The 23,214-nt window shown below is 34.3% G+C and overlaps 2 protein-coding genes and 1 long non-coding RNA gene across 9 annotated transcripts in view; 1 reads left to right on the top strand and 2 right to left on the bottom strand.

Annotated features, from left to right (window-relative positions):
- LOC309662446 overlaps positions 1-21,496 on the top strand; it is a 71,022-nt gene extending 49,526 nt beyond the window's left edge. Inside the window, exon 2 of the long non-coding RNA XR_014264689.1 lies at positions 16,301-21,496. This is a non-coding gene — a long non-coding RNA (uncharacterized lncRNA). The remainder of the gene's footprint in view (positions 1-16,300) is intronic.
- Positions 1-23,214, bottom strand: part of KCNJ3 (potassium inwardly rectifying channel subfamily J member 3) — a 621,683-nt gene that overhangs the window by 384,599 nt on the left and 213,870 nt on the right. The window lies entirely within an intron of this gene.
- Positions 1,915-23,214, bottom strand: part of GALNT13 (polypeptide N-acetylgalactosaminyltransferase 13) — a 560,582-nt gene continuing 539,282 nt past the window's right edge. For 4 of the 7 annotated variants that reach the window (XM_082465037.1, XM_082465036.1, XM_082465038.1 and 1 more), the window contains one exon: positions 14,013-15,577. In XM_082465037.1, the coding sequence (XP_082321163.1) occupies positions 15,389-15,577 (189 nt within the window). In that variant the 3' untranslated portion in view covers positions 14,013-15,388. Of the gene's footprint in view, positions 11,982-14,010; positions 15,578-23,214 lie in introns of those variants that run through there. The other 3 variants (XM_082465041.1, XM_082465042.1, XM_082465040.1) reach the window with 2 other exon arrangements.

Below are 23,214 nucleotides of genomic sequence, written 5' to 3'. Positions count from 1 at the left end.
ATTGGGTTGTTTTTTTTAATAATATTCAGCTCATGAATGTTTATATATTTTGGAGATTAATCCTTTGTCCATTGATTCATTTGCAAATATTTTCTCCCATTCTGAGTGTTGTCTTTTCATCTTGTTTGAAGTTTCCTTTGCTTTGCAAAAGATTTTAAGTTTCATTAGGTCCCATTTGTTTATTTTTGTTTTTATTTCCATTACTCTAGGAGGTGGATCAAAAAAGATCTTGCTGTGATTTATGTCAAAGAGGGTTCTTCCTATGTTTTCCTCTAAGAGTTTTATAGTGGCCGGTGTTACATTTAGGTCTCTAATCCATTTTGAGTTCATTTTTGTGTATGGTGTCAGGGAGTGTTCTAATTTCATTCCTTTACATGTAGCTGTCCAGTTTTCCCAGCACCACTTATTGAAGAGACTGTCATTTCTCCATTGTATATCTTTGCCTCCTTTGTCATAGATTAGTTGACCATAGGGGTGTGGGTTTATCTCTGGGCTTTCTATCTTGTTCCATTGATCTATGTTTCTGTTTTTGTGCCAGTACCATATTGTCTTGATTACTGTAGCTTTGTAGTATAGTCTGAAGTTAGGGAGTCTGATTCCTCCAGCTCCGTTTTTTTCCCTCAAGACTGGTTTGGCTATTCGGGGTCTTTTGTGTCTCCATACAAATTTTAAGGTGATTTGTTCTAGTTCTGTAAAAAATACCATTGGTAATTTGATAGGGATTGCATTGAATCTGTAGATTGCTTTGGGTAGTATAGTCATTTTCACAATATTGATTCTTCCAATCCAATAACATGGTATATCTCTCCACCTGTTGGTATCATCTTTAATTTCTTTCATCAGTGTCTTATACTTTTCTGCATACAGGTGTTTTGTCTCCCTAGGTAGGTTTATTCCTAGGTATTTTATTCTTTTTGTTGCAATGGTAAATGGGAGTGTTTCCATAATTTCTCTTTCAGATTTTTCATCATTAGTGTATAGGAATGCAAGAGATTTCTGTGCAATAATTTTGTATCCTGCAACTTTACCAAATTCATTGATTAGCTCTAGTAGTTTTCTGGTGGTATCTTTAGGAGTCTCTATGTGTAGTATCATGTTATCTGAAAACAGTGACATTGTACTTCTTTTCCGTTTTGGATTCCTTTTATTTCTTTTTCTTCTCCGATTGCCTTGGCTAGGACTTCCAAAACTACGTTGAATAATAGTGGCAAGAGTGGACATCCTTGTCTTCTTCCTGATGTTAGAGGAAATGCTTTCAATTTTTCTCCATTGAGAATGATGTTTGCTGTGGGTTTGTTGTATATGGCCTTTATTATGTTGAGGTGGGTTCCCTCTATGCCCACTTTCTGGAGAGTTTTTAGCATAAATGAGTGTTGAATTTTGTCAAAAGCTTTTTCTGCATCTATTGCGATGATCATATGGTTTATATTCTTCAACTTGTTAATATGGTGTATCACATTGATTGATTTGCATATATTGAAGAATCCTTGCATCCCTGGGATAAAGCCCACTTGATCATGGTGTATGATCCTTCTAATGTGTTGTTGGATTCTGTTTGCTAGTATTTTGTTGAGGATTTTTGCATCTAGATTCATCAGTGATATTGGTCTGTAATTTTCTTTTTTTGTAGTATCTTTGTCTGGTTTTGGTATCAGGGTGATGGTGGCATCATAGATTGAGTTTGAGAGTGTTCCTTCCTCTGCAATTTTTTGGAAGAGTTTGAGAAGGATAGGTGTTAGCTCTTCTCTAAATGTTTGATAGAATTCACCTGTGAAGCCATCTGGTCCTGGACTTTTGTTTGTTGGAAGATATTTAATCACAGTTTCAATTTCCTTACTTGTGATTGGTCTGTTCATATTTTCTGTTTCTTCCTGGTTCAGTCTTGGAAGGTTACACCTTTCTACGAATTTGTCCATTTCTTCCAGGTTGTCCTTTTTATTGGCATAGAGTTGCTTGTAGTAGTCTCTTAGGATGCTTTGTATTTCTGCGGTTTCTGTTGTAACATCTCCTTTTTCATTTCTGATTTTATTGATTTGAGTCCTCTCCCTCCTTTTCTTGTTGAGTCTGGCTAATGGTTTATCAATTTTGTTTATCTTCTCAATGAATCAGCTTTTAGTTTTATTGATCATTGCTATTGTTTTCTTTGTTTCTATTCCATTTATTTCTGCTCTGATCTTTATGATTTCTTTCCTTCTGCTAACTTTGGGTTTTGTTTGTTCTTTCTCTAGTTCCTTTAGGTGTAAGTTTAGATTGTTTATTTGAGATTTTTCTTGTTTCTTGAGGTAGGCTTGTATAGCTATAAACTTCCCTCTTAGAACTGCTTTTGCTGCATCCCATAGGTTTCGGATCGTCGCGTTTTCATTGTCATTTGTCTCTAGGCATTTTTTGATTTCCTCTTTGATTTCTTCAGTGATCTCTTGGTTATTTAGTAACGTATTGTTTAGCCTCCATGTGTTTGTGTTTTTTACGTTTTTTTCCCTGTAATTGATTTCTAATCTCATAACGTTGTGGTCAGAAAAGATGCTTTATATGATTTCAATTTTCTTAAATTTACTGAAACTTGATCTGTGATCCAAGACGTGATCTATCCTGGAGAATGTTCTGTGTGCACTTGAGAAAAAAGTGTAATCTGCTGGTTTTTGATGGAATGTCCTGTAAATATCAATTAAATCTTTCTGGTCTATTGTGTCATTTAAAGCTTGTGTTTCCTTATTAATTTTCTCTTTGGATGATCTGTCCATTGGTGTAAGTGAGGTGTTAAAAGTCCTCCAGTATTACTGTGTTACTGTCAATTTCCTCTTTTATAGCTGTTAGCAGTTACCTTATGTATTGAGGTGCTCCTATGTTGGGTGCAAATATATTTATAATTGTTATATCTTCTTGTTTGATCCCTTGATCATTATGTAGTGTCCTTCTTTGTCTCTTGTAATAGTCTTTGTTTCAAAGTCTATTTTTTCTGATATGAGAATTGCTACTTCAGCTTTCTTTTGATTTCCATTAGCATGGAATATCTTTTTCCATCCCCTCACTTTCAGTCTGTATGTGTCCCTAGGTCTGAAGTGGGTCTCTTGTAGACAGCATATATATGGGTCTTGTTTTTGTATCTATTCAGCAAGCCTGTGTCTTTTGTTTGGAGCATTTATCCATTCACGTTTAAGGTAATTATCTATAAGTATGTTCCTATTACCATTTTCTTAATTGTTATGGGTTTGTTTTTGTAGGTCCTCTTCTTCTCCTGTGTTTCAAAATGCCTGGACATTTCTTATCCATCAAAACCATCGTTTATATCAGCTTTTCTTCTAGATGAAGGAATCAACACTCAACATGTCATACATACCATAAACCTGCCCTTAGGTAGCTCATATTTTTTTTCAAGAGGCACTCTACCTGAATCATTGTTAATCCATTCAAGTGCCCTTCAAGAAATACCCTTAGAGGGCATGTTGGCTGATAAGGACCAAGAAGCTTGCCAGCTCAGCCCACAGAGAGATGGCAATGTAAGTCACCAGGTTTTAAAATTCTTACTCTTCCCACCACACTCTAATTATAGGATTAAAATATCAGGATCTATTTCAAGGTTAAAAAAACTGACCTGAGTGGTTAACTTCACAAGAGTGGCAAAGCAAGAGTACCAGTCTACTGCTTGACTGGTAATGAAAGAGATTTCTGTTGGGTGCAATCAACTGTCCTTAGGTCTTCAGAGTCTGCCACCAGCACTTCTACCTCTTGCCAAAAATGATACAGTGTTAGGGCCTCCTGGATCTATCGGTGGTAGGTGGAAGAGAAGAGAGTGTCAAGGTGGAGAGCTGATACCACTTCAGGTTTGAAAAACATAAGAGGGAGAAGCCCATCTCCCTACTCAACTCCAGAGATTCGTGCACATAAATGTTGACCCTAATAAAGGGCACTGTAGGGAGAGTTTAATTATCAGTATTTTTTAAATTTGGAATTTATAAATTTATGTCTTCACTTTAAATGTATATTCCTAGGAATGTGGAAGTAGTATGTATGTAGTCTTTACAAATAAACCTTAGAGAGAAATAACAATATATATGTACAAATAAAGTTAGTCTGTGATAGCATATGTTATTTTATGATTCAGGGGTTGATCACATCTCCAGCTGCCTTGTCATCCTAACATTCCATTATCCTATCACAAAATACCATGCTTCTGTTAGAGGGAAAGTGCCCATCTGAGTCATACCAAATTTAATTACTCTAATACTCATATAATTATGGAGTTGTCTTAAGTTCCAAATACATCCATTCCCTTAAAAATTAATAGTTTTGCAGTGAAGAAAGACAGTGTAATCTTAGTAGGAGGACATTTAAAAAGTAAAGAGGAGGTTAAAATGTATCAACATAAAAAGAACAAGAAAAATATCAAAGTCCTTTTCTTTCTGCCTCCCCCTCACCCTAGGCATGGAATATAGTACACCAGTAGAAGGGAGAAAATATGGAATTCATTTGGCACACAAAAAATATTTATTGGGTGCCTAGTATGTGCCATGCATTGTTCTAGATACATGCATTATCACAATGTAATTGAGATCCCTGCTCTTTGGTATTTTTTATTCAAGTGGTGGGTGCTTGGTGGGCGTGGAGGGTGGAGAGAAGGAGGCAGTAAGTAAGTGAGCATTAAAAGCAGTAAGTAAATTTTTTTATATTCTTGTTTTAAAATTTTTATTGGAATATAGTTGATTTACAGTGTTGTGTTTCAGGTGTACAGCAAAGTGAATCAGTTATACATGCACATATATCTACTCTTTTTTAGATGCTTTTCCCATATAGGCCATTAGAAGGTATTGAATAGAGTTCTCTGTTCTATACAGTAGGTCCTTATTAGTTATCTATTTTATATATAGTAGTGTGTTATATATGTCAATCCGAATCTCTCAAATTATCCCTCTCCCCTTCCCCCCACCCGGTAACAGTAAGTTTGTTTTCTACATCTGTGACTCTATTTCTGTTTTGTAAATAAGTTCATTTGTAACTTTTTTTTTAGATTCCACATGTGAGTACTATCATAAGATATTTGTCTTTCTCTTTCTGACTTACTTCACTCAGTATCACAATCTCTAGGTCCATCCATGTTGATGCAAATGGCATTATTTTTATTTTTCTTAATGGCTGAGTAATATTCCATTGTTTCAATATATATGTACCACATCTTCTTTATTCCTCTGTTGATGGACATTTAGGTTGCGTCCATGTCCTGGCTCTTGTAAATAGTGCTGCTATAAACATTGGGGTGCACTTGAAAGACAAGGTTGTGCTCTTGGACAAGAGTAACAGAAAATAATGTAGCAGAAAAAAAGGTGTAACTTGGAGTCCCACCAGGTTACAGAAAGCCAAGAAGGGACTTTTTGGGCGTAAGATATAAAATCTAGACAATATCCTTTACTCTTACTGACAATTATAGAAAAAGTTTTGGAAGCAATGTGTTATTCATAATGTTTTCAAATCAGTGAGTTTCTCAATCATGCAAACATAATGCAATATTTTAGGTGAGTTTTCTTCAGAATAAAATTATGAAAATAGATATTAGAATCCTCCCTCCCTCCTTCCCTCCCTTCCTTCCTCCTTCCTTCTTTCTTTTAGCTTAGCAAATGAAATGGTATTTTATTGTTTTATCCCTTGATTCTGTGTGTGACTAGGAATGTAGGGCTGATCCTGGGGAATCACTTCACTGTAGTGTGGGTAGCCTCCATCTGCTCCTCCAAACTCTGACAAGACTTGTCTTCCAGGATTCCAGCACATGAATCAAGGAATTGGGTATGATGCACAGTATTCTGAAAAATAATTTTCATCATATAATAGCAAATGTTAACTTTTCTATTTCAAGTCATTTTTATAAACAGAAAAAGAAAAAAATCAAACAATTTTAAGTAAATAAAATGATAAATTTAAAATATGCACATTTTAATGTTTCTATTTTATATATTTTTGGTATCAAAATTGTACTGGGACCACAGTATTTTCTTACTGCCAAGAGATATCCATAGGCACTTATTATTTATTTAAAATCTACAAAATGGAACATAAGCATAAAATATTGAAATTATTTGTCTGTTTGAAATGCTGACAAAATTTTTTAAAAAGACAACATAAAGGAAGACTAAATTAGTATATTTTAATTCTACAAAAATGTATAAATATTGAAATTTATAGCAGAGGAACAATTATTTAGTAATGCTTACAACATTTAAAATGTGTAATCCTTGATGCACAGTCTACTTTTATAAATGTTAAAGAACTGTGTGCCAAGCATGAATCTAAAACAGTTTTGAAATTATTTCTCCTTAGCTGTGGCTACACTGACCGAAAAAGCAAAAGCGCCAAAAAAAAAAATCATAAAATCATCAAGTCCTTTTTTTTCCCACTTGTGCTATTTTTATCTGAAAGTACAACTGAAACCAAGCAGCAGCTTACATTCATTTTATCCCAAATTAAAAGCATGATGAAAATTTCATGTTTTAACCATTATAGATATAGCCTTAATCATCTAATTTCCCGTCCTCATTCTTACTCATTAAAAACAAAATATTAAGTGATTTGTTCTCCCTAGCTAAAAACAAAAGCAAAATGATAACTTTTTATAATGATGATATAAATATCATAGAAGTGGTCTTTATCTTAAAAGATAGTTAACAAAAAAGCTGCCCTGCATCACTAGTATTTCAGAAGGATTTTTTTAAACAAATACAATTAAAATTGCCTTTAGAACTTATTGAACAATATAAAACAAAAGTTGGACACATTTATACAAACTATTTAAAACACATTGCTGGTGTTCATTCAGTACCTTAAATTCATACAATACCTTATACCTAATAGCAATTTGAACATGGTGTAAGTCACACCAGATGTGTTTGTGTGCTATACAGAAGAGTGGCTGATTTTATTGATTCCGTATTTTGACATATTGAGGAAAAATGAGAAAAAATGTTAGGTAGTGGCTGAATCCTGAAACACAAACTGTCTTAAGACTTAACCAAGTTTTTGCTGCCCAACTGATTGGAAATTTATTCAAGATTTGTAGATATCAGCTGTGCATAAAGACAGATTGTAGATGATGACACATCCATTAAGATCTTGAATTTCCTAAATTCTTCATATTTATTAAATCAGCATGCATTATAACTTGAGAATGCATACAAGTTTTGCCTCTTCTGAAACTAGTTTTAGCATCTGTAAATAAGATGCCAATAAAATGGTTGTGATCAGACAAGATCATCATTTCACAAGTGGTGAAAACAATGTAGGGGGGTAGCCAGAATTTTAAGTTTTACGGAACCAATTTGTACTATATTCTTAACCTCCCACCAAAAAATTAAAAAGGTAAAATCTTTCCTGTTGTTTTATTGTTGTATTCTTTTCTCTCTTTACTTTTTTTCCCCTTTTTATTATTAGGCTGTTTCTAAGCACCATGGCAAAATTGAAATTGTGGGTTGTGTTTATGACAGTCTGCAGAGCTCCACTGGGGAGCTTATAAGTCTCTGCCTATTACCCTGCAGTCTTTGAAGCTGCATAACCTAGAACCTACCCAATGGTCACAGTAATAGATGGTCTAATTCTGTGCAAGCTGTAGGCCAATCTTTTACTTTGAACATAATTATAAGGAAAATAGAAGTGAGGGGGGAGGATGCTCTGTTAGTTACTGTGGAAGAGGCTATTGCCCAGTAATACTAGAATGTTCTGTAATCATGCTGTTGCCTGTTAATCTCTTTATTTTTTGCTGCAGGTCTTTATTTATTGTCTATAGCAGTATTTTATAGAACTAATCTTATTTAAGCACGAAAGGTAGTGAGAATTTATATATCTCTGAATAATCAATGTACTTACCATAAAATGTTTAACAAAGACATTTTTCTCATTATTGTGCCTTTTTTGAGTGCTTTTTAATTGAAGACAATATTAGGTTATATTAACAATGATGAGTCCTGGCAACACTGATTACAGCTATATGATCTTTGGGCAAGCCACATTACACATCTGGGTCTCAGGCTTGTTATCTATTAACAGGTAAACTAAGACTAGGTCATCTGTAAAGTCCTTTCAAAGTTTCTACAATTGTGTTTTTTTCATAGACTTGCTCATAGAAAATAAATTTAGTAATTGCTCCTGTGAAACCATGAAAATACATATGATTCTTAAGAGAATGGTATGTCTCCCCTCTAGAAATAAAAATCTTTGCCTTCAAATGGCCACTGAACTCAACCAAAAAATAAAAATAAAAATTACTTTATCTTAATAGAGCAACTTATATAATACAGCAGCATGTTTATAAAATGTCTTGTTTCATTTCCATAAGGCAGGATATTTTATCATACAGAACAAAACATAGTCCATACATGAATGTGAAGAGTATTAGTAAGAAAATTATATTTGGAGACAGTTATGCAAATCCTGTCTAAATATATTACTAGACTTTACTTTAAAATATAAAATAATATGCCAAAAATATGATACAGTAGCACTTAGCAAATTTAACGCACATTTTTCAGTTCATTAATTCAATAAATGTTTAAAGAATATTTACCATGTGCCAAGAACTCTACCGGGAATATCACAGTGAATAAAACTAACAAAGTGCAGGGTTTTAGGAGGCTTACATTCTAGGGTATGAGATGGGGATGTTGGGGGTAAGGAGGTAGAATGATAGACAAAATATAAAGAAGCAAATTTGTAGTTTGTCAAAGAGTGTACAAGGAATAGAGAGGGCAGGAGGGAGAAGGGTTTGCCTTACTGATGAGGTATTTGAACAGAGACATAAAGGAAATGAGTGAGAGTTCTGTTGGGCAAGAGAACAAAACATTAAGACAGAAATTTGCTTGGCAGTCACAGTAGAATAAGTAAGGGGCAGTCAGAAATGTGTGTGTGTGTATGTGTGTAGAGGGATGTTATTCATGAAGGACCTTGAGGACCACTGTAAGAAGTTTGGTTGGAGAAACATGAAGTCACAGGGTTGTGAGCAGAGAAGTGAAACAATCAAATTTATGTTTAACAGAATGACTTTGGCTGTTGTATTGAAAAAAGACAATTAGGGGCAAGGATTGGGAAATTAGGAAACCAAATTATATGCATATTTCAATTTAAAAGGTTACAGGTAGTGACACAGTGGATGTGGTGCCAAGTCATTAGTTCATGGTTATATTTCAGATACCGAATCAAGGGAATTTGCTGATGAATTAAAGTTGAGAGAGAAAGAGAGGAGTCAAAAGTGACTCTAGGGTTTTGATCTGAGCATCTGGAAGCCTGGAGTTGACATTAACTTCAATGGGGAAGACCTCAGATGAGGAAGATTCAAGTCATTTGAAATATTTATTAGTCTAGCTCCACAGACAAGGAATGTATTAGATGAATGCATTGTGAATCCACTCATGATTTTAATTTTCTGTATTGAATACAGTATTTTTGAAAAGAAAATTTAATTAGTCATTAGTTTTTGGTGGTTTGTAATATTTAATATTTTTTTTTGTTTGTTAGACACAGCATTTGCTGAAACCATATGAGGATTCTTTGAAAATTCTTCTCTGGCATTCAAGCTCAGGCAGTTTTCATATTTCCTGTATTTTTGCTATGACCATAATGAACTTTCAAATACTTAAAATGCTTCCAAAATGTGTCAAATTCAGTTTCAGTGGAGTAGCTATATTTTAAAAAACTTGTCATTGACTCTTCACTAGATAACATATGCATTTTGATTGACAAGTCCATAATAAGTGAAACAGATTGTATAAAAGAGTTCTTGAGTGTTTAAGCTTTTTAAATTTAAGGAAGAATGCCTTGCAGGGACATTTTGTCATATTTTAGTCAGGACAAGAGGAAAAGAGAGAAGAAGAGAGTTAAAATGGAAAATGTGATTGTCAAGTCAGACCTCAGTTGACTTGTGAGGCCACTGTCAATTTACGGCAGTGGTTTACTAGCTCTTAGGAGTCACAGCTTCCTTAGAAGTTTGCTGTAAGCAATGGATTCTCTCGTCAGAAAAAAATGCCCCGACATTAAAATTTTGTTTATAATTTTAAATTTAAATAAATTTAAAACATATCAGCACAAATTTCACGGATAGATTTTTCTTCCTTTTCATGTCTTCTGCTCTTGTATTTTGAACGCAAAGGGTTTTAAAGATGGAAAAAAATTCAGGTATTCTCAGAGACTTTGAGGTGAGGGATGTCTACACTTTAAGGAGTAAACCTGAAATGCTCCATGTAGTATAATTCTTCCTTAGAGTTATACCAGTTTAAAGACAAAAAAGGAAGGAATGCTAGCTGAGAAAATCGTACACGATATTACTAGCTTTTAGAAAATGAGCTCCGTGTGTGTGTGTGTGTGTGTGTGTGTGTGTGTGTGTGTGTGTGTGAGAGAGAGAGAGAGAGAGAGAGATTGCCTGTAGCCAACCTGATCAAACTGATTAATATTTTCTATTAGAGCTTTTAAAGAAAGGATGAGAGCCAACGATGTGACATCCTCTACTCTAGAGGTCACGTCTTCCATTCCCCCACCACCCCCTGCCTAAAATTTCTCTTAGCTGCTGAGTGCATTTACAATGAATAAAATACGTATGTAGAGCAAGTTTATGGGCATTTTAACTGGTGTCAAATGGTGTCACAGATTTTTCTTTTTTTTCATGTTTTCTACTTATGTATTTTGAACACAGAGTGCTTTAAGATGGAAAAAGAACATGTGAAGGTAGCCTAATTATGACTGTGTTCCTTGAGTCATAATTTATGGCAAATGATATCTAGCATTTCAGTTAAAATAAAAGTTTAATGGATATATATTGAGTTCATTCCCCCAGTGATGAAAACTTTCGATATTCTGGCATAGCAATGAAATTCTGATAGTAATGCATTATTTTATTTAAATATAAAAATAAAGTAGTCACAGTGACTTAACTAAAATCCTAAATGCCAAAGAATTAAAAATTAGGGCTAATACTCTACCCTTCACCTACAATTCTGTGTAGCCTAAGTGACAAGTCCCAGTCTCTAGAGTGAAGTTGTTTCTCTAAACAACTGTATAGTTTATGAGACAAAGTGGTTAAAAATTGAGTTTCCCACACCAATTCTGGGACCAAGCTGATTGTTACACTCAGCCTGTGTTAGAAGTGATTGCAACCCAAACAGAATATCTTTTTAAAATGTTTCAATTGTTGTTTTTTAGCTTCATTTTGCTCCCCTCAATGACTAGCTAGTTTCTTCTGATTTCATGTACTTTAAATTGAATTTTCAAATTCTCCTCCACTTTTTTGTTTAAATGTGATGTTTTTATAAGAACTCTATGAGATGTCAATATCCAATTTAAGTTTTTTCCTGGTACAAAATTTGGAACTGATTTTTGAGCAACAAATTCATTGCTCAGAAGTAATTCAATGTATGGCCTTGCTGTTGACACAGAAATTCAACATGTTTCCATGAAGGTTCAGTAGAAACAGAGTTTATAAAACAATTTATAACATTTCATAATGAAGTTATAAGGCATTTACATTGTCCCTTTTTCCACATTATAAGAAAAAAATAAAAATACCCCCCCCAAACTAATCCTGTGACATGATGGCAATAATTTTTTTTAAAAAGCAAACACAATTTGTTTTTCAAGTTGTTCTGATGTTTAATAACAGTTTGCTGTTATTTATTCTGTCTGTGTGCTTTTTAATCAGATACAAATTTTAGTAGGGAAATAAGCAAACATTCCTAAAAATGAATTATAAACAACTGTGTTTTAGAATACTAAAAGGATTTTAAAACTTTCAATTCAACAAAGTTAATATTTTTTCCTAATTGAAATAATGGAAAAGCATAAGTGTAGACACTTTCATGGCTTAGGGGAAATGGTCTTCATGCCCCCAGAGTCATGTTCCTTAGCAGCCATTGTTGAGATCTGTTTCCACTACAGTCCTGCATGGTAGGCACCATTTTATCTTCTTCAGAAGGTTCATCTAGACATTGATTACTGTTAACATGTCTCAAGGTGAGTCTCTGTAAAAGATAACCAATAATCAGTGCAACATATTTTATCTTAAACTTCACTAGCACATTGGATTAAATCTGCTCTTTAAAAAATCCTTTTTTTTTTTTTTGGTATAAACATTGCGATATGTTTGTAAAAGGAACTGTGTGTACAGGTGGCTCTGAATTAATTATTATACAACTTTCACTGTTATGGTTTTATCATTGTCTAATGCACCTTTATCTGCAGATGGTTGAAGAAATTGGCCGACATTTATCATGCATTGCCAAGAATTCAGGCTCCTTTGCAAAAAACCCATTTGTGAGCTTAGAGTTCAGTTGAGGAGTGCAAATATTAACAAGCTTTTACAGAATCTTAGTTTTCTTAGGCATGTGTTACTTAGTAACCATTTGGTAAATATGAAAAGAGATGTCACAGCTGTGACCCAGATGAACAAAACTGCTGGAGATGTTCCCTTTTCAAAATACTATACAACCCATAGTATCTGTGTGAGACATTCATTGTAGAAGAGTAATTACCATAGCAACAAAGATCTATCTTACTTGATGGTGTGCTCACCATATTTAGTTTGCATTTTTAAGGATCTTAAAAAATACCAGCATCAAATAAAAACAGAGATGTGATGGACATATATTTTAAAATATTATACCTATATATATTTTCATAACAACAATATTAATAATCATCCTCTCAGTACCCAAATGCTGAAATGTAATTCCAATAATTGCACCAGGTTAACCAGTCTCCTCTTTTGAGTTCACATTTACATTTTGAAGTCATATTTCTGGACTTTTCAGATATACATTTTAAGTCCACATGGTTTTACATACTAACTTATGCACTAATTGTATACATTATCATATACAGTTCTGCTCAGTTTCATGGGCAATGCCTAGAACCCTACTACATGAAAAACTCCCCAGCCAGAGGAGACGTGTTTGAATATGGGAGGTGATTTGGAGATATATCTTGAAAAAAGTATCCATATATTATACTTTTGTTGCAAATTACCAAAATTAAAGGTAGACAAATACTTTTTTTGGGGGGGGTGGGCTCTTGATATTATATTGAAAGTCAGAAGATAAAAAATGCAGGGGGATGCAAAAAAATGGTGGTGAAACACTGCCTAGACACTTATAATTTGTTTTGGATTAGGACTACAAACACCCCGAACTGCGCTGTCCTGAGAAAAGATACAATGGAAAATAGGCTTGTGGTAAAGGATGCTTAATAGACAACAAACAGGAAATTAAAAGAGCAAGGCTATTAGATGTGAAGATTTGAAGATTTAGGCCTTTGTTGTTGCTCTTTTCAATACATGGAATCAAGCCATTTATACTGAAAAATGGACAAAAGAAGAAATGGCCAAAGATAGGCAAGAAGATAGTTGATTTATGCTTATGATGCCAGAAATTATTTTGTTCATTTATGAACCAAAAGCCAACTTGGAAAAAGATACAAACGAAAACAAGCATTTTTTTCTAGAAAGTTCTAGTTAAAAATCAAAATGTTCATTTTTGTTACGTACCTGAGTCCTTTGTGTATATATGTCCTTTTCCAAAAAAGCCACTTACCCTTGTTTGCTTCTATTAGATCCTTTTAAGAAACACGTATATGACTTTAAGGATTAGATTGAATGTGTGTTGTCAATTACATATATGATGATAATTTTTAAAATATTAGTAAGTATTGTTCTTTCTAAAAAATGCATAAATATTTTCTTTGAAGGAATTCATTAGTAGTCAAAAGCCGCTGCTGTTAAGATAACCTACCAAGGAAAATACTCTCCTTTTCAGTGTAGTGGAGTAGAAAGATCAGACATTTTAGGGTTAGATAGCCAAAAGTGTGAATAAGTGTGAATTTCTGCTTCCCAAGTTACTAGCCATGAAAATTTGGGCAAGCTACCAAATCATTCTGAGGACATACTTTGTCAGATGCTTAATTATACTTACTAATATGGAAAAATGCTCTTTTCCCTACTGCTTAAAAAATTTGACCTTAAAAAAAAAAAAAAAATTTGACCTTTAGTCAGCTATCTGTGATCCCTTGCAACCTAAGGGTAAAATTGTTAACTATGTTTACAGGCAACAATGACTTACAGTAAAAATGACCTCTGATTGATTAACTGCATCTGCATCTGATAAACTGCATTATAATGCCAGATAGGAAGGCAAATAGTGGGCCTCTTTAAGTGCAAAAGACTTGTAATTTTGTGAGACTAAATAGTTAAATCTGAGATGACCACTTGGTGGGCACTGCACCTACCAGGTATGGTTTCTTTGAAAACAAACTAAGATAATATATGCAAATTGCCTTGTGCAAAAGGTCCGGACTTTTCCAGCTTTCCAATGTATGTTTGGAATGCCCTTGTCTCAAATGTAAGTCTAATCTAAACAACATCCCTCTTCCCCCTCCTCTCCATACTTCCATTCCCAGCCTTATCACAAGTATCCCAAGCTTAATTCAACCTTTAACTGATTCATCTGAACCAGAATAACTCCCTAACTTCCCATGTGTTCTCATAGCGAGGTATTGGACTATATAATAGCTTTTATTTACAGGACAATAATCCCCTTAAGATCAAGAACTAGGACAGGTACGTATTGGACTTGAACTGAATAATAATTCATTTTACTGCCTACTGAGAAGATATTCACAAATCATACAAGTCAGAAAAGTACAATTTTTAAAAGTTTTTATTATTATAATTATATCATTTAACCAACCACAAAGAAATGCTCAGAAATAATTTACTTCATAAAGTTATTGAAAATTAACATCTTAGTCTTCAATAATGCATTTGCTTTAAGTTTCAGGTTAAAATAGTAAATTTTAGAAAGGATATGTTGTATCTGCACACAAAGTATCTAAATAAAAATTAACAAAATTTAATAATTTCAGTGTTCCAAAAACAATTTTTGGGCTATGTTAGTTTTTTTTATTGGTTGTTTCAGCTCTATTACAAAACCTATTGTCATATAGACATGGCTATAGTTAGAAAGAGCTAATATGTCATAATGTATTCCATCAGTTATACTTACGCATGTGTATATATGAAATAAAGAAAATACCTATTAATAAATAATACACAAATACCTATTAATAAATAATAGACAAACCTATTAATTAATAATAGACAAACACCACTTAATATATGCCTATTATACCTATTAATACCTATTAATAATAGGAAAATACCTATTAATTAATAATAGACAAACACCACTTAATATATGCAGCCTCCAAATTAATGAGCAGCAAAGAAGTAAAAGACAGAAAAATTACTCCACGGAGAAATAGCACATAAAGATTTTTTTAAACCACATTTTAAAGAAATAAGTTTAGATTTCAATAAGAAAACATAAGAAAAACACTAAAATAAATTTAATAAAGTCTGCAACACAAACCTCCAAAATTATTTGAGAAAGTAATCAGTAGAATTCTTAAAAATGTTTCTAAAAATTTCCATTCTTGTATAGTTTCTTAGATGCCATTTTTGCAAAGGGTTATCATTACATATTTCCACAGTGGGCTGTTGGGAGCCATCAGCTACTTTGCTTACTGAGAGACAGGACTGGGTGAGTATGTGAAGAAGAGTGTGGGTCTGTTTGACAAAGAAAATAATGAGTAATGACAAAATCTAGTACAAAGGTAGTAATAAATCAATCATTCTCAGCAACATACAATTTCTACTGGATAAGCACTGAAAGCACACGTCACAATAATTGCATCCATGGAGCTGTGAGCCACATCCCTTTAGCTGACTTTCATGTCAACTGTATTCAGTAGGAGTAACTGAAGATAAGACTGAGAATATGGAGAAAAGCCTGAGATCAAATGATGAAACATTTGGGGCAAAAGTTTATTTTGGATAGAAAAGGTTATATTCTTAGTGTTCATTCCAGCAATAAAATGTTCTTAGCATTAAATGAGTTATTTTGTGAGTGCATATTCAAAACCGTTGATTAGTGCAGTGAGTTTTCTTCGATTGTGGTCTTTGGCTCCCTCATTCCTTTGCCCTGAACTTGAGTGGATGCCAGGGAAGAATCTAGGGGATAATTTAGCTTTAAGGCTTTGCTTTACTTTGTACAGTATGGTTGGTACTCAAGTTATTTCCACTGTGTTTTCACAGGGCTAACCTGGTGGCATTCAAAGTGTTCCACATATGCATTGCTACATTCATCTAAATGTCAGTTAGAAAGTTAATGAAGGGAGGAAAAAGAAAATGATTAACTCCATTTGGGCTCTTAATTTGACATAATTCTCCTAATTAATTTGTAATTAATTTATTTGTCTGTTTCTTGTTTTCCATCTATTTCCTCCACAGGAACATAAGCTCCAGGAATGCCAGGGACCATCACTATCTACATCATGAAGTCCAGTGCCTGCTAACATGAGGTACTCTATAAGTTTGTTGATTGAAATATTTAGTGGAAGACCAATGCAGAAAATAAATTCTGATAAAATTAAACTACATCTCTTGGGCAGCTTACTAGATACAAATCATTGGATTTTTCCATTTCAAGGACTTACTTTCTACAGTCAAATGGTAGATAAATGATTTACAAAGATAGGAAAGGTAACATTATCATATATAATAAATTTTATTTGTGAAATGATACTGTTCAACCATATAGTTGATTTGTTAAGGAGACTAGTTTTTTGGGCTTTGTATGAAATCAAGCTTGCCTTTCCTATCTATACTGTTTTAAATTTCTGGGTTTGATAATCCTCTACCCTTAGTGATTTCTTTTTGCAATGAACATTTTTTTGGTAAATGTCATGTTAACATCAAAGACCGCAGTGTTAGTGATTATGAATTTCATGTGTTATTAAAAAGAAAAATGAATTATAAAGTTTTCCTTGGTTTAAAACAAAAATAAAAACTTGATTTTACTTATACTCAGGAAATGTACCTCCAGAACATGAATACAGTATAAACTTTTCCATAAAAAATATATTTGTTGAAAAAAATACATGTTTGTAATATTTTCCCCCAAAATGTTCATCACATGAATGACAATGAAAAAAAATTCAAAGAAATTTCACTCTAGGTACTTCTGAAAAACCATAAACCAGAAGAAATTAGAAATCTGAAACAACTCCTTTGAGATAAAAAATTATTTTTCATTTTTAAAAACCCACAAAAACATTTAGTGCTTTCATTTGTTTGAGAAAAAAAAAAGTATAGTTTTTTTTTTACCTGAGTATTCTGTCTAGAAGAGATACCAATTGTTAATATTGTATTGGTTTTCTAGTATTTTTAATCCCTTATGCAAATTTATGTAATTGAGCTCATCTAGTTAAATAGACTTCACTTTATATTGTGGTCATCATTCTTATAATTAAATATTCTAAAAACCTAAAAAATAAAAAATTTCTACAAAGGAGACTTGCCAAAAATCATTTAACTTTTCCATTGGGGTTGGGGGATAGCCAATTTGGAGCTACTATAAATAATGCTGTGATAAACATCTCTGAACATCTCTCTCCACATCTATAATCATTTCTTTAGAGATGATTCTTAGACGTGAAATCACAAGATCAAAAGGTATGAACATTTTAATAAATATTAGTAAATTTTTAAAAAATCTGTAATAATTATTTTGCAATAATAGCAACAGCAGTTTTCTTGTGCTTACTCTATTCCAGAATACTCTATTTGTGTCAGTTTCACTGCATCTGCATCAGTATTGTGTGTTGCCACTATAAACATTTCTTGACATATGGACAGGATAAATAAAGAAATGGATAAAAGAATACATATGAAATGACTTTTTTTACAGTTATTTAATGGGTTTTTATAGTTATTTAAGTATCTTTTTTTTTCATTTTCATTGGTTAATTTATATTTCTCCTGTGCTGTATTCAAGACCTTGGATATTTTTATATTGGATATTGGATTTTTTAATATTGGATATTTATATATATATATATATAAATATAAATAAATATATTGTATATTTATATTTTTTCTTTTAAATGCTCTTCTTTAAGCATACCAGCGCTTGTCATATTTGTTACAAATGCCTCTCGCAGCTGTAGGAAACTGTCATATTAACTCAGTTTTGAAGGCAATGTGACATACAGGCTGACATGCAGTATACTGCCAAATATCATTTCCTATAGCATTATTTAAAATATTGACTAGAAAACAGGATAATATGAACCCTAGGCTGGTATTGGTTTATCTTTATAACATAGCATTACTTAATTGTTCTCTGTTGAAATATAAAGCATTAGTATTTCCTGGGATTTACAAAATTTCAATCATACTATTTTAAGATGCATAAGAAAAAATTAATACTTCCTGCCTTTAAACATATTTTTGCTATCTGAAACAAGATGTGTCATGGAGTATCTCTAAATCTACCCTTTTAAAGATACAATTACTACTGAAAGCCAACTGGAATCAGGCTAGGGAAACAATTTTGGTGACAAAATAAGAATCATAAAATTATAAAATTAGGTCATACCTTTGGGTGAAAAAGCACTAAGTAAAAAAATTGATATTTTAATGAACAGATAGAAGTGACTGTATGGTTGATTGAAGAACCAATCATACAGGTCTCAGTTTAAAAGATGCCATACGAAAAGTTTAAAATGAAACTTGGTTAATTTTATTATATATAATGATAAAGAAAGACTGAATTTGGACTGTTATAGGTATTTAATAGCAAAAACAATAGGATTTCCCCTATTGATCAAGTACAGAATAACAATTATTTAAATATTAATATAATGAAGTTCTTATTTAAAATTTTAAGTATGATCTCCTGACAAGGTGATCTGTGCACTTGTTAGAAGAGAATATGAGTATTAAAAAAAATAAGTGTGCAAGTGTAGGTATTTAACAAACAAGAACTAAAAGCGCAATACTAAACTACTGAAATTCCTATTTGCTAATTGTTTCTACATAAGAAATCACAGCGCTGGGTCAGTGGGACTATGGAAATATAATACTTGTCTGATATAAACAGCCTTCAAAAGGTAAATCAAGCCACTATTTTTATTAGGAATCCTACTCAGGGAAATGACTGGGTTGGCAATTATAGATGACTTACCTTGAAATTATATTCCCATTTACCTGCTTTCTGATAAAGGTAAATAAAAGAGGAGGTATTAAGTAAAATCTAAATATAAGCTTCTGTGATTTCAGTAAATATAAATCCCATATATCTTACCTACTGAAAAAAAATCCCTGATGTTGTGTCTCTGAGAAACATTTGACACAGATGGATATCAAATTCATAACAAGCATTTTCTCAGTCAACTTGCTCAGTCACATGAAAAACAAGACTTATTTTTAGCACCATATTTTGCTTCCTTTTTTTTTCTTTGTTGCATAGTGTTTGTTGAGCATAAGTGTTCTGTTCTAAAATTAGATTCTCACACTGTATGTAGCCGCCTGAATGTTCAAAAAGAAATGTGATTATGTGCACTTATTGCAGGAAAATACAGATTTCAAATGGATTGGAACCCAATTGCAATGAAATTGAATAATATAAGACAACTTGAATAAAAGAGAATGGATGGATGACAGACCTTTATAACAGTAATCTTTAAAATATTTCAGTGAGATGAGATATAGGGTTTTTTTCTTTTGTTTTAACTTTGTGGCAATGGGCTTTCAAAGCACCAAAGTGTTCAAGTAATTTTTTCAAGAGATTCTAGACCAGGTGGGGATTTTCCAGTTTTGCTAATGATGCTCAGGTTGCCCCCAAAATGAACATATTTGGCCAGGTATAAAGTGATACTGAATTAAATGCATGGTTGTGTTGTTTAAGAAATATTTAGTTAGGAAAGTGGGAAACTCCATATTTCAAATCAGAATTGGCCAAAGACATGTATTTATTACCAACAAGTTCTTAGTTTCATTCAAATGAAAGGTGAAACAATTAGATATTAATTAATTATATTATGAATACATGTGGCTAAAATTCGTAAGCAATCAGACCATACTGACAGAGTAGTTTTATGACTGCCTGTTTATCTAAATAGACAAAATTTATTGCAGTACATCTTTCCAGTGATTAAGGAAAGGAGAAATTCTGTGTGAATACAATTTGGTACCACAAATAATTGATAATATTTAACCATTTCTTTCATTTGTAATACTGTACATTTAACTTATCAAATTGAGACAGGCTGGGACCTGGGACCCTTTGCTGCAGTGCTGCAATGCTTGCACCTGGACAAACATCTGAGCTACAAATTACAAAGAAACTATGTAGGACTAAAAATAACTGTGTGCATGCACAGGTGGGGCAAATTATGGACAAAAAGATACAAAAAGACCAAAAAAAAAAACCCCAACTGCCACTTCTGAAGAGCCGGGAGCAAAAGCAGGGTACTATGCATGCCCCCTGTGCACAACACCACCAAAGGGGTGGGCAAAACACCTAAGCCACCCCTCTGGCCCGACCCCTGAACACACCCCTACCCTCACCCCATATAAGGAACAAGCTCACACCCCCCACCCCCCCAACCTTGGGGGAGCGAGCAAGGGAACCTTTTCACTCCTGTGGCCTTTCCAAGGGGGAGGGGCGCGAGCTGGTGTGTGCAGGGGGCATGGGCAGTACCCTGTCTTTGCTCCCGGCTCTTTAGAAGTGGCAGTTGGGTTTTTTGGTCTTTTTGTATTTTTTTGTCCATAATTTGCCCCAGCTGCGCATGCACACAGTTATTTTTAGTCCCTTTTAGTTTCTTTGTAATTTGTAGCTTGAGGAGACATTTGTCCAGGTGCAAGCACTGCAGCAGAGGGTCCCAGGTCCCACCTGTCTAAAGACCATCAGTCATCATTTGAAAGCATCCAATTATATTTAGTTTTTCAGTGACCTCAGGAAGCAAGGTAGTGTAGTGGAAAGATTGCTGGAGTTAGTGCCAGAAACCTGGGCTGTGCAGATCTACACAAGGAATTTAAACACACTAATCTCTACTTGATTGATGTGAAAAATACAAATAATAATATCGTACAGAACTGTTGTAAGAATTGCACGAGAAAACAGATAGAATTAAAGACATTCAGTAAACTTTATTTCCTTCTCTTTCCTCCCCCCACTCACTTAAGAAGTAAACAAACCAAAGCAGCTGGAAAGACTCCATGTTTTGAGGCTTTATGATACCATTAGGGGAACCACTGACTGAAACTGCACCCTGGCCAGGCCCGATAGTAACTACTTGCATGAGTTAATCTTAACAACAGGAGGTCCTGGTAAGGAACATGGAACTAACAAGCCACCACCAACTGGAAGAATTCAGGAAAGGTCAAATGGAGACAGGAGATGCCAGTCCATATGTCCTCCCAGAATCCTTCCCGCTGGAATCCATCTTGGCTGAGTGATGCGCGTGCCACCAGGAAGAACCCTGAGTCAGAATGATTGGCCAGAGACAACCAGAAACTAATCCCATCACTGTAAAATCCGAGACTGTGAGCCACATGGCAGAGCAGTCCTCCTGGGTCCCCTTACCCCCCTGCTCTCCACCCAGGTGCCCCTTCTCAATAAAGTCTCTTGCTTTGTCAGCACATGTGTCTCCTCGGACAATTCATTTCCAAGTGTTAGACGAGAGCCCACTCTCGGGCCCTGGAAGGGGTCCCCCTTCCTGCAACAAATGGCGACTTTGGTGGGACCTCTTCCTTGCTATGACTGACATCCTGACCACTCAGGGTACGCGGGGACCAGCTCACCTGCCAACGGACCAGACCCAGTGGCCGCAACGGGGACCCTTTTTTCCCTGGTCTCCTCCTGACGCGGACGACTGCCCAGAGTGCCCCAACAGGGTAAGGAACAAGAGATTGTATTGACCTCTTTCCCCTTCCCTCTCTTTCCTCTTTTCAACCTCTCCTGTCCTACCCTTTTTTCTTCTGTCCTGGTCCTGTACGCAGGAGTCTGCTTGAAGGGCTTCAGCCTGAACTGAGGGTCGGAGCCTGATCACCTCTGGTGGGCAGAGAACTCGAATTCTGGTTCTGGTCTGGTCTCTTGTTTCTGGTAGGGTTGAGTTCCCGTCCTCCCTTCCTAGAAGCCCAGGGAAGGGTCACATGACACCTGGGTGTCTGCAGGTGGCAGGAGACATCCATAAGGCCACCCCTTTTGTCCCCTTTCCTTCCCCTCTTCCTTCAACCTGGCCTCCTTTCCTTCCTTTGAAAATTTTGAAGACCTGAGATATTTCCATTTACTCTGTTAGTACTCGGATCTGAAGTTCTGTGTCTCTATAGGAGGTTTTCTGAGAGACTGCAATCTTATACTTAAGGGAGTGTCTGATTAGGACGGCCGGGCCTGTGTGTGTTTTATACTTTGTGTTCTGTGTTGTGATTTGTGATGGCCCTTCTGCCTTGTGAAATGGGAATATGTGTGGCCCATATTGTTTAGACTCCAGAGAAAGTTGGTTTAGGTAAAACTCTTGAAAACTGGTTCTTTTTGCATATACAGTTAGTAAAAGCAAGCTTGATCAAATGTCTTTTCGGAATTTTGACCCTAAGGGAACAAGTCCTACTAGGAGAACATGATTTTTCTCTCTCTGCGCCTTGAGACCAGGGCTCTCAGGAACCCTTATCTAGACCATCTCTAACTCCTGCAACTGAGAGGAAAATGGGAAGAAGCCTTTAAAAATTTTACTTATTCCAACTGTTATTTATAAACTAGTGAATTTTATATTGTGATACCTGATTTATGACTAAGTTTAGAAAATGAAGCTAAATCTTTCATTGTGTCTGTCTGGATATTTGTATGTCTCAGTATGTGTCTTTGTCTTTGGATAATATTGCTGAGGTTAATTTGTAAATGAGCTCTGTTCAACTGACTTAAAAGTAAATGAATTTCGGGTTCACGTGAACTGGGAAATATTAAGTATTAAATTAATATCTGGTATTAATGTATAAGTTTGTCAAATCTAGTTGATACAGACATGTCTTCAGAGTTATCAACGTTAAGTGTAATACTTTTACTGCACCTAGGTTTAATATAAGCTAAATAAAATCTTGTTATATCTGTTACAAATTTGTCAGCAAAAAACAAAACAAAACTCAATGTAAAGAAACTTTTAAGGAAAGAAAATGTAAATGAGATAAGAGCTTTTAGATAAACTCTATTAAGAATAATTATGCTTTAGGAATGTCTGTCTAAAATAGTCTCTCCAGATTCTGGTAACTTGAAATTCTAGAGTTGTGCTAAATTAAGTGATGGAAGGTTATTGAATAGCTAGGTCATTCCCAAATAAGATACTGAAACATTAATTACTGAACAT

Source organism: Balaenoptera physalus (assembly GCF_965194825.1).
Source record: "Balaenoptera physalus genome assembly, chromosome: 6".
Classification (NCBI taxonomy): domain Eukaryota; kingdom Metazoa; phylum Chordata; class Mammalia; order Artiodactyla; family Balaenopteridae; genus Balaenoptera; species Balaenoptera physalus.
The sequence above is the reverse complement of the archived record's forward strand: the minus strand, read 5'-3'. Positions and strand labels throughout refer to the sequence as shown.